The sequence below is a fragment of the Onychostoma macrolepis genome, chromosome 10, assembly GCF_012432095.1.
Source record: "Onychostoma macrolepis isolate SWU-2019 chromosome 10, ASM1243209v1, whole genome shotgun sequence".
NCBI lineage: Eukaryota > Metazoa > Chordata > Actinopteri > Cypriniformes > Cyprinidae > Onychostoma > Onychostoma macrolepis.
Genome location: NC_081164.1, coordinates 18991936 through 19015328, shown reverse-complemented (window position 1 = coordinate 19015328; position 23393 = coordinate 18991936). Strand labels below are relative to the sequence as shown.

Below are 23393 nucleotides of genomic sequence, written 5' to 3'. Positions count from 1 at the left end.
TCCATTACTTCTGCATTCTGAATCTTGCATTCGATGATGACACACACAAACCAGGATGAAGATGAGGGAGCTGACTTAGAGAGAAAAGCAAGCAATTTGGATGCTAAAAGAAGAGAGGAAGTCAATTAGAGTTATAGCAAAAACATGGAGAAGGGCATGGAAAAATCAAGAGTTTGGAAACCACCAGTGACACCAGCAACCAACAACTACCTGATCGTAGGGCTGTCGCGATAACCGCAATATCGCAATACCGCGCTATTGACGAGCATAACCGCAGAGGAATGCAACAACCGCAGCAACCGCGATATTTCAGTGTTTTCTTTTTCGTAAGGTTACGCCCTTCTCGTTTTACACTTCGTGCATGTGTACTGAATATTACTAATGATAACAATGTGCATCATGCTGATTTGCACAGAGGCTCAGTAAATTTGCACTTAACAAGCCTAAACAGACAGCGAATGAGAGAGAGATCGACTGATCGCGTGCGATTACCTGCATCTGTCCTTCAGGCCGAGTCATGTATATCTGTGAAAACAGGTTGTCATGTCCAAGGAAAGCGAAATCTGTCTTAGCATCAACGCTCTGCTGGTCAGCTGAGCCTTTAAAAGTGGAGCTCAAAGTTAAAATGATTTAAACAGCGTGTCTCATTACAAATCTCTGAATGAATCAGCGCTTTTGAACGTGTAGTTGAATGAACGGTTTAAAGGCTCACTCAAAGACAGTCTCTTGCCGCCACCTTGTGGCGAAACAATGAAACTGCACTGACTGACAGCCGTCTAGAACACGCAGGTGAAATATCAACCGAAAAAGTATCTTGTCAGTCAGATTCGAGGATCAGAACTAACTGTTATATATATAGGCTAACAATATACTAATGATCTTATTGTCAGGTTTAAGTTTTGTTATGTGGACCGTTATTTTGTCATTCTCTTCTGTTTACTTCACTTCCTGTTTCAACGCGATATAGTTTCGGTTTTATTGGTTTCTGAATATGACCTCCTTACATCGTAACACATACACACACAGATTATATATATATATATATATATATATATATATATATATATATATATATATGGTAATACCGCATACCGCACTATTGAGCTACTCAAAATTACCGCAAGGGAAATTCCTTAACCGCGACAGCCCTACCTGATCGGCTGAGAAAACAACAGTAGTTCATGACAGACAAATCATAAAAGCTGTAAAAATGAACCCTAAAAGATGTGTCTGTAAAATCACCAACAACTTCCAGAAAGCTGGGGTGATGCTCTGACAATCTACTGTCCTCAGGAGACTTTGACATAGAATAACAGAGGCTACACAGCAAGATACAAACCTCTGACCAGCTCCAAAAATAGAAAGGCAAAATTAGAGTTTGCAAAAGAGCACAAAGGTGAGCCAGAAGAGTCAGCCAGAAAATGAACCTTTATCTAAGTGATGGGAAAGCAAAAATGTGGAGGAAAAAAAAAACGGAACTGCAAATGATCCCACGCATACAGCCTCATCTGTAAAGCATAGTGGAGGTGGTGTCATGGCATGGGCCTGCATGGCTGCCTCTGGAACAGGCCCTCTCAACTTTACTGATGACTTAATGTATGATGACAGTAGCAGAATGAATTTGGAAGAGTACAAAACCATCTTGCCAACCAATATTCAAGAAAATGCCACCAGATTCATTGGGAAGTGCTTCATATTGCATCAGGACAATGACCCAAAACACCCTGCCAGTTCAGTCAAGGAATTTATAAGGGCAAAGAAATGGAAAGTCTTAGATTGCCCAAGTCAATCTCCAGATTTAAAATCCAATTGAACATGAATTTCACCAGATGGAGAGGAGAGTAAAGGCAGAAACTCCCCAAACAAGCAAAAATTGGAATTGGCTGCATTAAAGGCTGGGAAAAGTATTTCAAAGGATGAGACCAAGAGTCTGGTGATGTCTATGGGTCACAGACTCACTGCTGTGATTGTGCACAAGGGATCTGCAACTAAATAATAGCTTTTAATCTTTTATATCTGCCTTATGTTCAACTGTCCCAATCCCAAAAGTAAATGTCTCGACTCCACAGAACAACAGAGCAATTTTGTCTTTACTGTTCCAATACTTTTGGAGGGCACTGTATTTTGTGTCACAGAAAAAAGTCAGTCATACAAGTTTAGAATGAAATAAGGGTGATTAAAAATGTTCATTTCAGGGTGAAATCTATTTTTGTTTCTGGCCTTTTTCTCCTTTTATTGGCAGAAATGGGACAGGGAACAATGGGAAGGAGAGGGGGAAGCAATCAGGAAATGATGCACTCAAACTTGCATCACAGGCCCTTGTGTCAGAGCGCTAACCACTCGGCCATGGCTCCAACTGAGCTCATCCACAACATTGATGTTCTCCTATACAATCTATGATACCTCTTTCATTGGACATTTCACATCAGAACATACTACACCCTCCCCACATCACTTGTTTGCAGCAGTTACAATCTTTTTGCCATGAGGTGAGAGTGAGGTGTCCAGATACCGTGATCCCATCAACTCAGTGCTGATTGATTGACTTTTCCCTCTCGATGATCCTGGCTGCCTTTGCCAGATATCGGATTGTTTCTTGTTTTCTGTGAAAAGTCGATGGGCGTCCTGTCTGCTTTGAGGAGCCATTTTTAAAGTGCATTTCTTTTCTTAACTAAAACCCACACAAGCCAGACACACGCACTGCTGGAGGGCTGTGTTTACACTTCAGGGTGTTTTCTGCCTTTTTTAGATGGAAACAGAACTGAGAGTTTCACTTGAGAAACTGTAACATCATGCACACACAAGTGCAGTTGCAGGAGTCCCGTTTCAAGACAGACCGAACCAAAAAATGACTCAAAGAGAAAGAATAAAAGCACAGATGAGAGAAATAGAAGAGGACAGCAGTCATTTCCTGGTGACTTTAACGGCAGAAAACCATGGCAGTTATAAAGGGGGAAAAAAACAGGAAGACTGGAAAGTTTCTGAACAACTTACACCATGTCCTATACACACCAGACACACTGCAACATGTGATAAAAACTCTTCTCCAAGTTAATCTGTGTGTTTTTCCTAACCTGCTGTGACATATGCGATGAGTGCAGGGGATTCTGTTTTAGAAACAGCTTCTATTTCTAAGAACCTACAAACTATGATAATCTCAGGTACTGATTATATACTTTTTTAAATGTTAATTTCATTTCATTTCAACATACATTACACATAAATGAATAAATGAAATGAAATGAAATAATAAAATTCTACAAGCTGAACGTCACCCTGAAACATAACTGGACTACTGCTTTAATTGAGACATTTATTCAAGAATTCCATTATAAACAGAAAAAGAAAATAAATAAATAAAAATTAGGCCTACCGGAGAAATTTAATGTCAGAGCGTGATCTGAGCGTGATTTGGTTTACGTGTGCCTGAGCAGAACATTAGCGGGAGCGTTTGCTTTGGCCGTGAGCGACGGAAGGCACGCCCACAAAGAGGAATATTGAGCTGAGCGTCACACCGCTCCGCTTACACGCTCTGGTTTGGAGCAAGTTTTGTTGTCGAAATAAAGGAAATATGGTGTCTAACACGTAAGTCTCTTAATTAACTTCTTGTTTATTGAACTATTGTATAAAAAAAAAAAAAATCAATATCACATTTGTAATCATGGTAATTTTTGGAGCGTTATTTTTCGTTACTCTTCGTGTGAAATTGATTAACTAGGCTATATGAAGTGATAATAGCGCATATTATCATTTTCTGCCCCCATGTCTTTAATTTTGTGATCATTCTAAATGTAGTGAAAGTGCAGTGAAACTGCCTAGTCTTTGAGTGAAAGAACACACTCTACGCACACGCACTAGTCTAGACTTCGCGTAATGTATGCATGCACTCTGTAGGTGCGTTTTGAATGGTTTTTGCAAAATACTCAATGTCAAATCGCACATCGTTAAAACAACAATTACGATATATATCTCGCAGATGATATATATCTCACACCCCTAATTACAATAGTGTACTGCATGACAATTAGAATAAAAGTATCTGCTCAGTTGTATTTCTATGCTACTTAAATCAGAGCCAGACATGTATAAACTTGCCCTCCAATCACATTCATTTAAAAACTGCAAGCACAATTCTTTTAAAAAAAAGAAAATTTGCAAATGAATGAGTTCATTCTTTTAAGCAAATTGGCCAAAATCTTAAAGTTAAGTTCATATGACTATATGTATATGTATAACTAAGGATACACATTCACAACATAGTTGGGTTGTAATACCTGACAACAGTAAGGTTTAGTATCCTGTTTGCAACACTGGACTTTTCTAGACTACCAAAAAAAAAAAACAGGAATTACCCTAAAATGGAACAACTTAGCCATCAATTTGCATCTCACATGAGTTCTAGTAATCAAGGACAACTTAAAGCTGAGTGGTGGTTCACGGTGAGCACATGCTAATGAGGCAGACAGGAAACCGTTAATCACGCTGGTCAACTCTTCTGAAGAGACTCGTGACTAGCTGCCATTTCATAAAAAGCTTTCAAAGCTCTTTTAATGACACAAGAGGCCACAGTCCCAGTGGCAATTAAAATCATGCCAGGACACGCCATGATCTGTTGTGATATCACAGTGTGAGACAACTGCAGCAAAAAATGTTGGCTGGGAAAAATCTCGGGAGACAACGGTCACTTTGGCTACCAAAGACAAGCTTGTGTCAGAGACTCTAACATCTATAGGAGAAGAGAGGAAAGCCATGTTATGAATGGCATTCTCAGACACAACAGCTGGGGGGGAAAAAATCTCATCTGCAAGTGTAAAATGACATCACTGATGACGTCACAAGGGATATTACAGCCACATAGAAGAATTTTATTGTTCTATTGCATAGAAGAAGTTCTCATTGAAGTCACCAAACCTATCCAGATCTCTCGTTCCAAATAGAGCTGCACAATATTGGAAAAAACTCACATTGCAATATTTAGTTTTTCTGCAATATATATATTGCGATATGAAGGGGAAAAAATAAATAAATATTCACCAGATGACTTGAACAGCTCTATTTGGAAAAAAAATAATCAATGATTGGGGTGATTTAGTAGGTGAATAAATAATCATAGATAATAAGCAAATTACAAACATAGATAAATATAATAGAAAAATGATACAAATGAAATAAACAGTGCTTTATATTCTTCATAAGTCAAACAGTATTTAGGTACAGAAATTGAATAAAAATATCAAATGTAAAATAACACTGCATAGTCTTCACTGTATAAATTAAATCTAATAAATCTGTAAAGCTACAAAAGTGATTTTTCTCTGTGTGTTTTGTTGTTTGATTAACATTCATGACACAGAAAGCCTCAGGAACATTAAATTGCTGTGAACCAATACTATTCATTTACTTTTTCAATAGTTTACCTTCACCTAAGCAATAAGCAACCGTGTTTGAGACATGCATTTTGACAGTTTTGCGCGTATGTGTAATTTCAGACACAAATAGACGCAGAGATGTACGGAATTCAGTGTTCACGTGCAACTGCGTGGCTCACCGTGTCTACACCGGACACGAGCTGCACGGCACGAAAAAATAATAACGCATAATCAGTGATGCTGTCTACAGCAGATACGGCACACACAACAAATCGCCGACATTAAACTGATGCTGCGTTCTATTTATTACTATGAATTGCAACGGTTGCTTTGTCGCGTCTGGTGCAGAGAGCCTCTAGCTGTTGTGGCGCAACACAATAGGAGCCTGTCACGAAAATGATCAGTATAAATATAACGCAAGTAAACGTCACACATCGCCTGCAATGTGACCATCGCGGATGCGCACATCGCGAAATCGATGCTGAAACGATGTATCGTACAGCCCTAGTTCCAAACACAGCAGATGATAATATTTCCCTTAACCTCAATACAAACCTCTCAAAGTTCAAATTGCAATAACACAGGACAGCTATAAAGAGTCCATAAACAACAGGAGACCCTCAATCACATTAAAAAAAGTCTCACTCTCGAGCAGACACAGACCTCATACTGAGAAATAAACATGAGCACTACCGTTCAGGCAGAGTGCAGGCAAGATGTGTGACAAGAACGATTAACCGGCTGCTTGCAGACTAAAATCAATTTTACATGTACAAAAAAAGCCAGTGCAATGCCAATAGATCTGCCTTAATCCTATTGCCTTAAGATGCCTTAAATTCCACATTCTTTGATAAATACATTTCTTTCTGTAATCATGCACTCAGCCTTACGTTTGCTTAAGAAAAAACACCAGCAGTACATTATTCTTTATCTATCTTTGTGGTTTAAGAAAAAAAAGACACAGCAGACATGATGATAAGATACAAGACGGAGAAACCGGTCCGTGTCTCCCTGAAATTGACAATTCAGTTCTCATAACCTGCTGTCTGCAGGGGAGTTCATATTGTTTAGGGGGGGGTCCAAAAAAAAAAATAACAGTGCTGCCTTGGAGCAAGATGTATTTTCTTTGTTTTAACAGGAATCCAGGGACCTGAGGAGTGGGGGGAACGTCTGAGTCGTTCTTTATGTTGCAAGAGAAAAGGTTAAGAGACCAAAACTGGCAAATAAAGAAGGGGAAAGAACTGTCTGGAAATTTTGGAAATACATGCCAACAGACTTCGAATACATGCCCTGGATCTGAGCACTTTCCTCCTGTCTGAAACCTGAGCCATTCGACAAAAGCGGGGAAAAAAAAGAACTCATCTGTGAGGCACTCAAAACCAAGCAAAAAAAATCCATTATTGATCGTTTTTGTTGTGGGACAAAAAAGAACCTGCGAGAGTGGACAGCACTTGGGCGGACACTTTGATCTTCAGACCAATTCAAAGAGTAAAGAGGAAGAACTGTATTAACACAAAAGAGACGGACACACTGACACCTAATCAAGAGCACTACCCACAAATCCCTACAAATCACTTCAGATGGACACACGCATCACTGACTGACCACATCATTGGTATCTCACACTTTGATGCACAGGTCTGCACCACAAGGGCTAAAAAAAAACATCATAAAAAAATACAAATATGAGAATGCTTAAACAAAAAAGACAATGTCTCCATCAAGCAAAAGTTTGAAAATTCTGACCTTGGGTTGAGCGCGTCGAGGAAAGGCGACCTTAGGATCAATCTGTGCACAAACAAAGAAAGAAGAGAGAGAACGATGAGGGAAAAAAAAAAGTCACATATGAATGCAGTTATCCATCATCACCATACACTCTTTCATACTTCAAGAAATCATCAACACCATCAAGCTTCTGAATTACGAGCATGGATGGGTCGTACTGGAATGATGACATTAACTCTTTGGCTTGTCATCTTGTTAATTTCAGTTTGTGTTCCATCTAGTGAAGGTGTGCAGACAGAAGGAATTATCAGAGAAACTATTTCATGCTCCAATGTCACACTGTCTTGCTTCAGCCTTAATACAGCTTCTTATAAAGAGGAGTTTCAAACAATCTCATACAGGCAGACGTAGTCAAGAGGAAAAACATAAACAGATCGAAATTGGGCTCTTGCAGGAAATTACTTGTCCATGTTCAGCAAGGCAAAGGCTTTAGATTGTAGCAAAACTCCTAGTGTAGATTTGAACGTTTGCCTGAGGGCTCTGCAGCATATAAGTGTGTATCATTACAGACACTGCCTTTCTAAATAAATGCACACAAACTGACTGATTCATTCCGTATAGAATCTTAGAGAAGGCAAAAAATGACTCCTATATATGCGTGTTGTCTATATGTTGGCCATTTTAAATACAGATATGTCAATTCAATGTGCTGTGCACAGGGTAATTATTCTCTCAAATGACACACTGGTGTCCAATGAACTAAACCTTTTTACTCCCATAATTCTGTTTGACTGAGCTGTGATTGTTATCTCCCCAAATCAGGTCAATTAGAGAGATGGATTTTGTAACACCTAGGTATGGAAACCTTCTCTGTGATGAATTTCATGTAGCGATTCGTTTTAGCAATTAGCCTGAGGCTTAACCAATTCAACCTCAATTACTCCATAGAAACAAGCCTGTGTGAGCAGAAACAATATTACGCTTTGAATTTCAAATCAGTAGAAATTAGGAGTCTTTTTCCATACAGCCTGAGAGCAAACATCCCCATTCTGATGAATGCACGGATAAATTGAGAAACATTTGTGTGAATGCTGGGTCTGTAATTAAAGGCTCCAGATCAATCTGATGTAGGTTTTTGAGTTTATGCATTTGCAAACGGTCCAGTAACAGTTGACAGTTTGATCAGATCTCCAATTAAATCAATAAGCTGCATCCATGGGGTCGGGAACTTAAAAGATCATCACTAATTAGGCCTATTAGTACAAAATATTTTTACTACCACTCCTGGATCATTCAAAACGAAAGCAAAACCACAGTAGTCCCAGCCAGCCATTCAGTCACACAAACAAAAAAAAAATCTTTAAACCTAGTGATAATCTAAATCAAACAGTAGACAGCAGTTATTAAGCCAATATGTAATTTAGACTCAAGCACACATTGTGTAAATAAAGTCCTGTGTGTTTCCAGATGAAGCAATTACTAAGCTTCTCCCATCTCAGCAGTAAGAGTTTAATGTGTTAGTGGCCTTTTATTGCTTTCAGATAGATGCCTCGTTTACATCTGGTATTAACATCCTTTTTGGCTGATCCAATCGCAAGTGGTCAACGCTAAATACGAAATGAGTCTCAGAGCATTTTGCAACTGGATTACTCAAACCACTTTTGTTGGAAGTCAGAAATGACCACATTACATTTGTGAAGTGCTCTTAGCTGGTTCCATGCTTAAAATAACCATACAAACGTGAATATTTGGAAAAGTCTAAACATATACATGCACAAAACACTTTCTGTTCACATGAGGCTTGACGATTAGTTTATGGGGAGATAACAATGTCTGTAGACATCTGCATTTTGTTTGACTCAATCTTTAAAATCTGATCACCGGAGATGCATGAAACATTTATATCACGCTTAAATAGCGCTCTGAAACAGATCTTAATACCAGGTGTGAAGAAACCCCTGAAGCAGCTTACATCTAAACTCACTGTATTCTGAACAACACTATGGATGTGTCTGTTCCTATATAGTTCTTTAAAATGCCATATAGGTAGGCAGCTCACTAAAAACAGAGCCTGTTTTTTCTTTTTTTTTTCTCTTTTTTTTTTTAAATACGCCTGGTAGATGCATCCTCCACCAAAACTTTCTCTTCAAAAAGACATCACTCAAAGTGTTTACTGTTCTCGCACACTGTACAAAACTCAGCACTGATTGCAGGAGACGAGATAACAACCCCCCACTGTGATAAAAAGCTCACAGAAATCTGATTTCAGCTGAATACAAGCGACACACAGCACAGCCCTGAAACCTCACTGCCAGTCGTAATTATTCATTACCGTCAGATTTACAGACAGCGTCAGACACGCGAGTGTTTCTGGAGCACAGAAGACTTGGAGAATGAAGGCAGCGTGTGGTGTAGTCACTCCAGGTGTTCGGCGTAGTTTGTCTGACATTTAAGGTTTTTTGGTTTTGTTTTTTCTAAAAACTAAACACACTAAAGAAATCAACGCACAGCAGAGAAGTGTCATTTTCAGAATGCCAGCACACTGACTGATGTAACTACATATTTCTATTATAAATGTTCACATTTTCAACACTCTAGAGGTCATTTTTTTACAGTATTTTCTTAGTTTGATTTGGAATCTGTACACACTGTTTTTAATTTAAGCCATATATCTAATTTTATTATATGAAGACATGCAAAGGGAAATATCAAATCCATGTGAATGGGAAGTACATGTCCATGAGTCTGTGAAAGGAAAGACAGGGGAAATCCAGGGGTGTCCCTTCAATTCAGAATGAGATCAGGAGTTTATAAGGATTATCTTTGAGTCATTTCCCAGATAAACAAGGAAAGGACACAATTCAGCTCAGAGTCCTTAAATGAATGTCAGTCTAAAAACCCAGAATTCATTTTAACACACGGCGTTCTGTTGAAAAATAAGGATGGGCCAGTTGTTCAGATTTTTGCCTGACCTGGCAACATTTTCAGCACCCCCCTATAAATATAATAAATTGATTTTTTTTAATGAAAAATGGAAAAATACATAATAACAAGAAATAAAAAATAGCTACATTAAATCATAGCTCTATAAAAAAAAATATTTTTTTAAATCACAAAAAATATAGCATGCGGTATCATACAGTCTAACATATTACTGTTTCATCACATCCAAGCAATGCTAATAAGTCACATAAAACATGTACAAGATCAACATATAAGATTTACAAATGCAGTTCTGGCCCTATATGGCAAGTGGCGGTTCAGATTTCTTTGACAATGGCCCTAGGCCATCCATATTGTTAAGACTGACATGCAAGTACGTAAAACTCTCAGTCCACTCAAGCTGACAAAAAAACAAAACTTTTTAATAAAGAAGCAGGAAATAAACAGAGATGAGAAAGGAAATGAAAAACTCTGTGGGAAAGAACTTCATCTGAATGACATCTGTTTCAATGCACACGCTCTATTCTCACAGTTACAGAAACCGAATGTTATGAAGTGATACATACCATCTTGGAGTCTAATTCGTGGTGTGGTTGCGCTAAGACTTTATCTACACTGGAAACATCTGCAAACGTGATGAAGCCAAACCCTCTGTGGAACAAAAACACAAAACACAGTGAAGGTCAGGAGATAACTCCACAGAAGAGGCAGAAAAATTGTGACAGCATACAAAGCGCTCTTGTATATTTGCTGATAAACTCAGTGAAGGCAGGGGTGTTGCAATCATTATGACACTTCTAGAAATTTCCACTTGTTGAGAGATAATCACAACTTCTCAATGCTTTTGTGTGCCACTGCTACACTTATCAAATTATTATTATGCCCTTTAATAAAGTATAGATATATAATATACATGCATTGTACAAACACATGAACCACGTAAAGTGCACATGTAAAAAATATAATAAACACTGTCTGGAAATATTGGCAGGTCTGGTCAGTCATTTATAGCACATCAGATATTTATACAGCCCACCAAAACCTAAATTCAAAGATTATTACTATAAATTATAAAGAGGATTAAATATCCGATCATAATTTAAATATTCATATTTGTCATGAACTGACAAAATTAAGTTTAAGAAATTGTTCAGTACTCACTCAACCATACCCGAGATACTTCTTTGCTAAACCAGACTTCTCTCATTTTTAGGCCTTATATAGCCCCTCGTGCCAGTCTTTTTTTCTCAGTGCAAGTGGGTAAAGTTCATGAACAGTGTTTTGAGCACAATTAATTCTGTTTTTATATGAGATTCAATAGATTCTTAGCCTGGTTTAAAAGAAACAATAGAAGTCAAATGGCAGCCTTGCTTATAAACTCATGTTCACAAGAAGAAAATGTTAGATTTATGGATTATACATAGCCAGGGCATTTGTTTTTTAATAGAGTTACAAACACTTATTCATTTTTGTTATTCTACAGCACTGTTGTTCTACTACTCTTTTAAATGCCACTCCAGCGCTACAAATACTCCATCTTTCCGAATACAGAATATTGCTAAAAGAAAAAAAGAAGAAATAAAATATCAAGAAGATAGACATAAATATTTTATTTATCAATCTCAGAATTATACATTTTCAATACTAAGCCACTCTCATCCACAATTTCCCAAAAACAAAAAGTTTTGATGCAACTTCTAAATAACCCAAGGACTGACCATTCTTTTGGCTCAGAAAAATCTACATAGCATTTGCTATGAAACATACTTTGTCATATTTCAAGATATAACAATTGGCTTATGTGGTTTGTGGCCTTATTAGGGTCATGTAGGGAACTGTCAATTACACATATATATATATATATACACAAAAACTCTTTGTCCTTCGTAATATAATTTAGAAATCACTCAAAGGGAATGGCTTTCTTGCAGTACAGTCCTCCTAACTCAATGTCAAAGAATCAGCTTCCTATCGTGTTACTCCTGATCTGCTCTTAACGCAATGTAATAACGTAGAATAAAGAGAGAACATAGAGAGAGCACGTGTGTTTACCTGGAGCGTTTGGTTGTGGGGTCTCGCATCACCATACATTCTCTGATCTCCCCGAATTTACTGAAATAGTCTCTAAGGCTGTCTGAACACAAACACAAGGACACAAGAGGGTTACGCCGTGTCTACAGTACAAGTGAGCGACGCGCATAAGCCTGCACGCTGCCGTTATAATACACGAAGGTCGCGCGCTTCACACTTCGTTGATTATAATGAGAGCGTTCAAGTTTTGTCGCGTCGCTCGCTTTTAGTGTCAGAAATCACAATAACCTTGTGCGCAATGACACACATACAAACACCACAGCTCTCGAAGCATGCCATGGAAAAATATAAAGCAAAACAACTCCAAAACAGAAGAAATTCGCCTTACCTGGTGAGGTTTGCCAGCTGAGGCCACCGATAAACATTTTACTGTAAGGAGAAAACATGGTATAAGTGACTCCAGATGTCAAAACGGCCATTTCCGAGTAAATACCTCATAAAGAGCGACCTACGAACAGCTTGAGCTGTGAACCGGCTGAAATGAGCCGTTAGACATGACCTGTCAATCAAAACATCAGCAGAACTGCGCGAGGAAGGACACGCGCTCGTTCACTCGCGCTGAAAACAGAATCAAACTCCAAACACACAGACTCGTCCTGTCTTCTTACCCCGGGTCGTGTTGCGAATCATTCGGACTTCCAGAGGTGACTTGACTCGCGTCCGCTTCCATAGCTCAAAGCCCAACCAACTCCAAACACACGCATACACACACACACGGGCACTGCAGCCCCAGCTCAACGAATATTACCGAACCGGGAGCGCTAGCGTCACACGTGGGATCTGCGCGCGGCTCCCGCCCCTCTCAGGAGAGGGCGTGGCTGAAAGCGTCAGCCACCCAATCCGCGCCTGCCTATCAAAGGAAACCACGCCCTCTGTTGGTTAGCAGCGTTTGACAGCAACAACGAGAGTACATTCAGTTCTATAGAAAGCTCTTTAAACCCTATAAAGTTTACATTTGCGCCACCTTCTGAATAAATACAACCAAGAGGCTTTTTGATCTAAAATTAAGCACTGTAATTCAAAACACTGAAATAAAATCTAGTTTTTCTTTGTGGCACAAGCATATTCTGTCATGTGGGTCATTGTAGTTTGACTTCTTATTAGTGGAAATGTCATAAATTCCCACAAAATCAGTAATTAGTGAATGTAAGATATAAGAGAATAGTAAGATATATTATAAATGATCAAATTTGTTTGGATTTTAATTGTTTGTATTAAAAGGTGGAACGTCCTTGCATTCTTTTGGCACCTAACAATAGATAATATTATCATTAACTAAAACTAAACCCAAACAATTAAAAAAAGAGAGATTACTTTTATTACTTTAAATAAAATAAACATAACTTAAAATTATTTTATTTCAGCAAGCTGCCAGAACAACTGCACCAAAATAACTAAAACTAAATGAACTAAAACAAAAACCTAAAAGCTCATTAAAAAAAAAGAAAAAAAAGAAAAAACATATAGAAAAAAATAAAAATAAACAACAAAATGGCTAAAACTTTAAATAAAATTAAAATGAACATAACAGAATAAATGGTGTGGACATGGTGTTGACTTTCCAATTATTTCTACTGTTTTAATACATAATAATATTGTTTATCCAACATAAGACATCTTTTGATATGTATGTTAATTTTCTGGAAGGGTGCTGAAAAAAACTTGACAACCCCCACACATGCAGGCGCTGCTTTTCCGAGCCTTTTTCCCCTTTGCTGAGTGAGCATGCAGAATGGATAGATCAGTGTTAGTGTGACATCTGCTGACTTCATTGATATGGAAATGCTCAAATAGGAAGTTTATCAAATGACTGCAGCTCTAGTTTCACAGAACCAGATCACTGTGGAAAACAAGAGCACTGCTTCCCAAATGAGAAGTCTTTAACCATCCAATAATATCTTGCCTCACTTAGTAAACACATATATCATGCTGCTAATGTTCTAATAAACTTTCTCAAACTCATAGCAGTCCAGAAACACAGTCTGAAATTGATGTTCCAACTCTGATATTTGGTATTAAAATGACTTCTGCTGGTAAAGGGTACATAGTGAAGAGTTTTAGAAGTAGTAAGAGTGTTTCCCGTATCAAGAAAAGTAAGCTGCATCATGTTATATGAGCCCAATCTGTGAGGGAGACCCACAGTCACAGCGGCATCTGTGTTTGATTAATGAGTGGATCTTCTGCTTACTGAAAGTCTCATTTTTTAATGCTGTGCATCTGTTAGCTGCCTAACAGATCAATGCGCCTCTTTAGGATAATACACATTCATCAGGCCACTCTGGAAACGGAGAGGATTTTCTTCTTAGGGAAGGGTTAGGAATAGAAATCTCAAAGTTAAGACTGGAAAATGTGAGAGTACACATACAACAGAATCAGCCGTGACATTCAGCTTCCTCAGAGCAAACCAATCAGACCCCCTGCGGCAGGCAGATACGAGAGCAAGGCGAAATACAGGGGGCTTTCTGCATGTTTATTGAAGAATGTCAGCAGTCACTTTAAATATTCAGCCCGTTTCAGCACACTTTTCCATGATATTTCAAGCAAATCATTGCAATAGAAGTCACCTTTTCTCTACAAAGTGCCATGCCATGTAATCTTTCACATGGGTAAGTCAACTGGACGTGTTTCCCTGTTGATTGCTGCTAATAACTCTACAAGACAGGTTTTCCAGGGCAGTTTTTTGCATTTTTGGATCGATTGCCCATATTAGAGCAATCACCATCAATAAAATGTATAATGTTAATGTATAATAACCTCACCTCTAAAAATTAGCACTATTTTAAACACCTACTCATAACCGGCCATTTAAAGCTTTACACTGAGTGACATCTGTTGGCCAGAAATAGAAGGTGCATGTAATTTTTTAAAATCTTTCAGAGTATGGACTTTATAAACTCTTTTTTCCTATTAGGAAGATATTGACATACTAAATTAATCAGACATGGGCTAAAACAACAGACATTATTTGCTATGGAGGTTGGTACTATAGGCTATAAACCATGCATTAAATGTTGATATGGAGCCATTGTGTCCTATGTATGATTGTGTCCTCTTTCCCCCAGCAACTCTGAGCTTTTGTCTTGTTGAATATACTTCAATATCTGTCATGCAGGTTTTTCAGGGCAGTATAAAAAGTCATCATATGCACATGAGACAGAAAAGCACACCATGTTTGTGATATCCACAGATCTTTTACTTCAACGGCAGTGAGATGTTTGGCAGCGTCAGCATGAGAGTACAGAGCACTGAACCGTACAAGTTCATTTCAGCAGGGGATCATAATGCTCTTCGCTGCTGGAGTTCTTTCATGCTTTACAGTCAGAGAGAACAACACTGTCCCCACCCTTATCTTAAAGAAAAGAAACAAAGTACAAAGACCAAGAGAAAAAGAAATACCTATAAACAGAAAACAAAAATTACTACAAAAAAAAAAAATCTCTATATACTTCAATATCAAAATACCTGAGCACAACACAATCTTTTGAAACCATCAGCATTCAAGAGATAATCTTAGAGAATAGTACAATTAGCAGCTGTTCACATAAGCAGCTTTGGTTTACTCTGCAATGCATTCTGGGGCAATAACTTGATTCAATTATCATTTAAATAACATCAAATAGCATAATATTAACCATTTAAAGAGAATTCTTCAAAAATGAGGTCTCCAACAAAATCTTCATACAACAAATAGACAAAAAGTGGAATACATGATTTACTGTGCAAAAGGGTGTTCAAGAGAGAATAAGTGAAAAGCTGTGTCATCACTGCGTCTCAAACCAGGTACAAAACCCCTGTTCAGCCAGTAATCTGTTCACCAGAACCACCTGCAGACATATAAAGCACATAAGTAACAGTTCTAGCTGAAATGTAAAGATTTAGTAAAGAAACATTTGATGTACACACCTCGTCTCCTGCCTGTTTCCACATGTGCACCAAAGGAAGGCCGTCTTGACTGCCTGTCACCTGATCATAAACAACATCCGTTATGTCTGAATTCTTTTAGAACTTATGAAAATGTTCCTCAGAGCTGTTTTTGATCACCAAGTGCAGAGCTGATGAAAAACTGATAATCATTAAATCATAAATTGTAACACTAAAATTACAAAAAGTTTTATAAAATAGAAATAAACAAAAAAATTGTTTAGCTGTATTTAATTTGACTATAAACCGACTGTGAACATTGAAATGTATTGGTAAACAACAGAATCTCTAGCCTAGTGAAATCATTCAATACCAATGAAATAATCAATGTACTAAATACACACACAAACAAAAATTGAAAGACAAATGTGTTTGCTTGTTATAACCTTGATGATTAAGGCCATATTTGCAGTTAATTCCTCCAGGGCTGCTTTGGCCTCCAGGGAAAACTCCTCCTCTCCTATCAAAGCAATAAAATGACTTTCCATTTTTAGCATATATCAGTATTTATGATTTGATTTATTTGTGGGGGGGGTTTTTTCTTAACAAAATTTACAATAATAGTACTGTATATTGTTAGTACACATCCATGAGCAGCAGCACATCACAGAAAGCATTTTTAATCATAAACAGGCCAATGCTTTACCTGGCAAAGGAGTGATATTGTCCAGTAGAACCTCTGCTGCCTGGAATGGCAACATTACAAAGTCCGACCTGTGAAAACAATCCTCAAATATCAGATTGAACTCATTCCAAAACAATTACAGACAAATAATCAAGCCAAATGTAAGCCACTTGACCTGATCTGCCTAAGGGTGGCGCTGTTCACAGTGTCATAACCTCCATCATCTACATATCTGACATGAGCCATGCCAGACTCTCTGTCATACTGGATGACCTGGGCTCTCTGCCAGCCACTTCCTGTTACCGGAGCTGCACAGACCACCCCCACTGACAGAAACAAACAGAAAATAGACAGACTTCCTCAAACTAGATGACAACAAGAAATCCAAATTATGGAGAGATGACGACATTGCCTCCGTGAAACCTAATTAAAATTTTTCTTGCCACACTTTGAGAAATATTTCATCAAATTTAGGACATATACTATCAGAGATGATGTCTGTCTCTGTGTGTGTGTGTGTGTGTGTGTGTGTGTGTGTGCACGTGTACACTTGTTTATGCTACATTGGTCCCACAAGGATAGCAAAACCTGAATTTTTGACATTGTGCGGTCCCCACAAGGGAAAAAATATATAAAAAATAGTAAATGATGTTTAACTGAAAGTTAACAATGCAATGCAAATAGGTTTTCTGTAAGGGGTAGGTTTAGGGTTAGGGGATAGAAAATATCGGTTGGTCAGTATAAAAGTACTAGAAGTCTATGGAAAGTCCCCACAATTCACAGAAACAAACATGAGTGTGTGTGTGTAAGTATATGGCAGTGGTTTTCAATCCTGGTCCTGGGGACCCACTACTCTGCACATTTTGTATGTCTCTCTTATCTGACACACTCAGTTCAGTTCATGGATCTCCCTCCTAATGAGCTGATGATCTGAATCAGGTGTGTTAAATAAGGGAGTTTTGCTTTTAAGCTTTCTATTAATCAAAGTCTCCTGAAAAAAGTTTCACAGTTTCCACAAAAAAAAAAAAAAAAAAAAGTTTTCAACATTCAACATTTTTTCTTAAGCACCAAATCAGCATATTAGAATGATTTCTGAACCTCATGAAGCTGGTTGCTACATACTCAAATTGTGTTATTTCATAGTGTTGTAACTTTACTAGTATTCTAAAGTATGGGAAATGGTAAAAATAAAGAAACTAAAAATACCGTTTAAAGTCATGCTAATAAAGCTGTGCTGATTCTAAAAGACATTTTATGGAGGATAAAAGCAAAACCATAATACGCTATGGTAGAGACAGATCCTATTGATTCGTTGTTCCTATTGAAAGCATTTGATCAAATTAATACATGTAAATGTGAAGATAAATCATATGCGTTTCAGCAGGGATATAGACCTTCAACAGGGGTGGGCAGGCTGGGACATCCCAGCTGAGAGTAGCAGAGCTGCAGGTGCTGAATAAGGGTGGGAAGGGCCTGATAAGATGGATGCTTGTGCTGCTGAACGAACAGATGATGACCCGCCTCCACCCGCGTAACCATTACTTCCACAAACACATCCTGAGGCAGCAGCAACTACGGAAACAACAGAACTATACACATGGCTAATCTCTCACATGGCATACTGAACAATTAAATTGGCACCTCAAGACACAAGTCAGGATATTTAACATCACTGGTGTCAAAGTTGACATGATGTGTCTTAAAGCACCAATTTTCCACTTAAATTTCAGTTTGTTCCTCACACAAATCTATTGCACAATTTGAGAAAACTTGAAATTTAAGTCGTAAGTCATCTGATCTTTTTATATCTCTCTCGAGATACGTTCATGATGTTTTTGTGTTCCAAAGAAGAAAGGAAATCATTGGAATGAATTAATTTGATATGATTTTAAGGGTCCTCACCCAGGATGTGATTGGCAGGCAGGGCAGAGGAACACAATTAGTCAGATCCAGATCTTTAAACTTCTTCCTGATGAGTGAGAGAGCATCATCCACCTGCTGCTGTGAGCCTGGATGTACAAACACAGACATTAATTCAGCACTGGGCTTCTGCATGGACTGAAGTACCCATCATCATCATGGGTGAGGAAACTTACCCTGGATGTGGCAGATTTGAATCTCCTGAGTGAACGGCAGGGTGGATACGTAGATCTTTGCTCCAGAGCTCTGCTTCAGGAAGTTCATGAACTTCCCCTGCTTCCCGATCAATCGACCAACCAGATGCTGCAAAGACAGGTCTTGATTTAAATCAAAGGACAACAAGTCTTTCGGTCTCTTATGGAAGTCATGTCACTCTTCCTATACCAGCACACACAGTTGCACACACTCAAAGTACACAGGCCTCTAACCTGTAATTTGAGCTCTTCTGTAGTGAGTCTAATACTTCAAGATCATGTATCTTTTCTGCTGTGGTGCATCTCTGAACACGTTCATGCACAAGTCTTTTAATGGGCTAATATGCAAACAACATCAGTATGTGGGTCTGTCTGTGGGTGGAGCTCACCGCTGGCACCTCTATGTCCCAGAGAATCATGGGTGGGGCTGGAGGTGGAGCCAAGCTGCTCACCTGAGTGTCAGCACTAATGCAGCTTTTAACATCTGAACCTAGAGACGAGATCCATGTGGACATTTTTACTGCTTTGTGATTGAAGTATATGAAGTCTGACTTTATACTGTATACAAGTAAAAAATAAATAAATAAAAATACATTAAAAAAATGTTGTAGAATTTTGAAGAACCAAACCAAAGTTGATGGTCCCCATTGACTTCCATAGTATTTTATTTCCTACTATGGAAGTAAGTGGGGACCATCAACTGTTTGAAATATCTTCTTTTATTGTATGTTAAACATAAGAAAGAAACTCATACAGGTTTGGAATGACATGAGGTTGAGTACATGATGACAAAATTTTTGGGTGAACTATTCCTTTAACAGGAGGATAACTGCATGAGTTTGGAGAGTAAATGTTTCACGCACCTCTCAAGGCCTCCTCCTCTCCTTCTGTCACTCCGAGCATACAGGGAGTCATTTTGCTCTCAATGCTGACTGTGTTTGCTTCTGTGGGGGTCATCACAAACCCTTGGCCTTCCTCAGACAACTCTCTGGTCAGCCCCTCTGCACCAGATGCATCTTCTGAGAAGCAGGAACCACATCCAGAATCATCTCCACCAGAAGCTCCTAAATGGCAGAGTAGTTTTTCCCTGAATGAGCTGGCGTCCTGAAGGCATACTCTTCTGTTGTCATCACAGCTGAAAGATTCTTGAGCAGCAAACTGAAATCCACCCTTTGGAGGTCTTGAAACACTACCAAGCTCATGTGGATCACTGGGTTCCTGGTTTTTCCAGTCCTCTGCCGCTGTATCTATGACCCGTTGGACCTGAACAGAACTGATCTTCTCCGGGTTCTCCTGGTTCAGGCCTCCATCAGGGGACAGGCTGCTGCCATCATGACTGTCCAAGCGGACAGGACCTGACTGTTGCTCTGTTAAAGTGTGAAAGTCGGTGGCAAGGTGGTTTGAAGAGAGACAAACCGGATCAGACTCAAGCCCAGAGTCATCTTCACTAACTTCTCCACAGTCTGGATGACCTTCACCAGCAATGTTGTCCTTTTCTTGCTCAGTTCGGAGAGTCTCAGGGAAACGAACGGATACTTCTCCTTCTGGCTCGGGTCGAACTCCCTTGGTGAGGCCTATTTTGGAAGAGGTGCTGGTAAGGTTTTTGATTTCAGAGGATCCTGAGTTGCTGTGGTCCATGTTCAGATCACTGTAAGAGAAGAAAAACAGAAAGAGTCCAGTGTCTGTCTTCACTCTGGAAAAAGTAAATCTGTCTGTTCTTTAAATATGTCTTATATGGATTGGTCAAGGTAAGTTTCAGGGTAACTTGGCATAAACCAAACTTTTCCATTCGTCAGATATGGAAAGATTAGTCCATCTGGTAAAAGGATGATTTAGGGGTTTTGAAACATTTTGCTGTCAAGGACTTGCTTGCAATGGAGCTCTCTTGCCTCACAAAAAGACTTCTCTATAATCATGAATAAAACCCCTAATTTACACTGTGTGAGAACAATATTAAGTGAGATAGACAACAAAATTAATTGACAGCATATATGATATTATTATGTGTTTATGTTAAGCATGCAGCTGCTGTATGTAAAAAGTGCTATACAAATAAACTGAAATTGAAAAAAGAATGAAAATCACAAATATCATTATGATTTTATTACTATTATCAATATGAACGTTAAAAAAAGTTACATATGTATCATTTATATCTTAAGGACCCTATAATCTTCTAATAGACTTTATTTTTTATCATTTTTGTGGACTCTCTAGCATCATTTGCGACCTCCTGTAGGTCAAATGTACAACTTACAGAACATGTTTGCAGAGAAGAGTTAATTTAAGAAGATAATACCACCTAAAACTGTACGCAAACTTTAACAGACACAGCTCATGTACGTTCAGCACTACTGACCTTTCCCCCAAAATACTGGAGTAAGCAGGGGAGGAGTGAACAGGGCTGCTTCTGTCCGAACAACACACGTTCTCTTTAGTCCAGAGAGGAGCTGTCGTCCTTCTCCTCCTCCTAAAGCTGTACCAGCACCAGCCCAGCAGAGTCAGCACAGAGACGGAGATCAGCGGCCTAAACGACAGCAGCATCCTCTTTCCACTGATCCCACTGAGAGAGAGAGAGAGAGAGGTCAGCTACATCTAATAAGACCATCCCTAGTCTTGAGTGGCACTAGACTGTAAGGAGAGACGTCTGAGCTCAGAGGGGGAGTGAGTCTTGACACCAACACTTCTGCAATAGAAGACTGAACCAGAGCAATCTCATTAGCAGCTCAAATATCCCAGCAAACACATAATAAACATGCTGTTAAATACAGCTGTCACCATGACATTCACCACACATCTTGATTTCTGGCTGCCCATGAGTATCAATATCAATATTTTTACAGTGTATTTTTACAAATAAAGAGGATGTCAAACTTAAATTGATAAACTATAATGTGTATGTGGAGAATTTCAATGTAGCACTAAGTGCTATGTCCCAATATAGCTCAAAGTACACTAAAAAAAACAATATTCAGAATAAACCTACAACCTTCTAATCCCCAAACAAACCTTTTTACTCTGTCATTAGCCAAGAGCAGAGCTTTTGCTAAATGTGTCAATGATTTATTTTGTGTATAGAGGTATACAGATGAATCCCACTATCAAATTGACTCTTCAAAAGTTAGTAAGTTGGCAAATCAACTGCATTTTTAATGAATTGCAGTTAAATGAGTTGGAATAACAACATGCAGCCATCAAATTCAGAAGAAATATGAATTAAGAAAACCGTTGAAATAAAGCCAGCTACAGAGTCTCAATCATTTTGTGATTTTAATAATTGACAAATGCTTCAGTACACTATGGTCCCATTTGAATAATGAGTTTACCTTTATGGGGTCAAAATTTTAGTTTTAGTGTGAAAACATGTTGAAAGCTAAATGATGCATTTAACTAATCAACACATGCGCCACCAAATAAACAAATAACAAACAAACAAAGCGCTAGCTTCTGTTTGATATCTTTCTGCTCACCGAGGTTCAGAAGCGCTGGGGGTGCGTGACGTCACGGGAGCGCACGTGTGCTCGTGACAGCAATCAATAGGCAGGCGATCTAATTACGTCAAATTTAACTAACAAAATTAAAAACTTGATTGTAAACGATGTATTTCAATGCAAATGAAAAAAAAATAGTATCTACAGTAGTTAGTAGCCTACATAATTACAAAGGGGGTCCGCCAATTAATGTTTGATCACAAATAATTTTTTGTTAAAAAAATTAAAACATTGGTATAAAACATCAAAAAGTCAATTTTAAAAATAGCAAGAGCACCCTCAGTTGATACTGTATTATAATATTGAAAGCAATGGCCAATCACAGGTGTTCAAAAAATCAAAAGCTGTGTGTGTGATTGGCTACATTGCTCAATGCTAGGGGTGTTCGGTTCCAGGTTTTTCGGAGTCGACTCCGACTCCCACCATAGGAGGATTCCATCGACTCCTTTAGCGTGGCTATCCAAATCACTCTAATTTAGCGGTGAATTTGTCACATTATAATGGTCAGGGGATGGCGCTATTATCTTAAACAGCATTAATATTAAAAATACATACATTTAGTCATTTAGCAGACACTTTTATCCAGGGGCGTCATGCACTCCTTATTTTTCAGGGGGCAGGAGTTGGGGTCGTCATGTGACACACAGCAGCCACAACAGCACTTATGTTTTATTTATTTTTTCCTTTTTATTCGAAACATTCACAAACACATTAACTATATCATTAAATATCTTGATTCTCACCTTTATAGATTATGTTGATAGTGGGTGATGGTCAAAGTAACCTAATAATGTAATCTATATGCATAAAAACCTGTCTGTTTATGGGTGTCGTGCCATAACATATTTTTAATAAGACTGACTTTATATTTAATGTGAATTTAACATTGAAAGTTAACGTGAATAAAAACATTGCAAGTTAGGCTACTAATCATAACACTTTCATTGTAGAGCAAAGAACAATTACATTATGAAAGAACATTTTCACTGACAGTCTAGTTCAAGCACTCTCAAAAACTCCCATTAAAATCACTGAAGCAGTTTACACTATGAAATCAGTATCTTACAGATTCGTACACACATTTGCACTTTGTTGTTTCTGACCAGAGAATTCG

General features: G+C 38.3%; 2 protein-coding genes across 7 annotated transcripts in view; both read right to left on the bottom strand.

Annotated features, from left to right (window-relative positions):
- The window catches only part of msi2a (musashi RNA-binding protein 2a), a 182700-nt gene extending 169787 nt beyond the window's left edge, over window positions 1-12913 (bottom strand). For 3 of the 5 annotated variants that reach the window (XM_058789219.1, XM_058789221.1, XM_058789224.1), the window contains exons 1-5: window positions 12737-12913; window positions 12457-12497; window positions 12090-12171; window positions 10604-10688; window positions 7116-7157 (exon numbers count right to left, since the gene is read on the bottom strand). In XM_058789219.1, coding sequence (XP_058645202.1) covers window positions 7116-7157; window positions 10604-10688; window positions 12090-12171; window positions 12457-12497; window positions 12737-12798 — 312 coding nt within the window. In that variant the 5' untranslated portion in view covers window positions 12799-12913. Of the gene's footprint in view, window positions 1-7115; window positions 7158-9426; window positions 9990-10603; window positions 10689-12089; window positions 12172-12456; window positions 12498-12736 lie in introns of those variants that run through there. The other 2 variants (XM_058789220.1, XM_058789222.1) reach the window with 2 other exon arrangements.
- Window positions 12914-15312: 2399 nt separating this feature from the next.
- Window positions 15313-22395, bottom strand: akap1a (A kinase (PRKA) anchor protein 1a). 2 transcript variants are annotated; one of them, XM_058789208.1, is made up of 12 exons: window positions 22259-22395; window positions 21148-21351; window positions 19652-20436; window positions 19178-19278; window positions 18771-18897; window positions 18577-18683; window positions 18069-18246; window positions 16850-17000; window positions 16696-16763; window positions 16436-16509; window positions 16032-16091; window positions 15313-15952 (listed from the first exon to the last, which is right to left on the bottom strand). In XM_058789208.1, the coding sequence occupies exons 2-12, from the start codon at window positions 21330-21332 to the stop codon at window positions 15890-15892; spliced, it is 1899 nt and encodes a 632-aa protein (XP_058645191.1). In that variant the 5' UTR covers window positions 21333-21351; window positions 22259-22395; the 3' UTR covers window positions 15313-15889. The 2 variants fall into 2 exon arrangements, with proteins under 2 accessions (XP_058645191.1, XP_058645192.1); XM_058789209.1 differs by lacking the exon at window positions 22259-22395 and adding an exon at window positions 22115-22253.
- Between the last annotated feature and the right edge of the window lie 998 nt (window positions 22396-23393).

What these genes read in the sequence shown, in the direction of transcription:
- akap1a (XM_058789208.1), bottom strand. Translation starts at nt 21,332, where the DNA reads ATGCTGCTGTCGTTTAGGCCGCTGATCTCCGTCTCTGTGCTGACTCTG. An exon ending in GGGACATAGAGGTGCCAGCG is followed by an intron (nt 18,898 to 19,177) that starts GTGAGCTCCACC and finishes CTGTCTTTGCAG; the next exon opens with CATCTGGTTGGTCGATTGAT. An exon ending in CCTGCCCACCCCTGTTGAAG is followed by an intron (nt 17,001 to 18,068) that starts GTCTATATCCCT and finishes TGTTTCTGTCAG; the next exon opens with TGGGGGTGGTCTGTGCAGCT.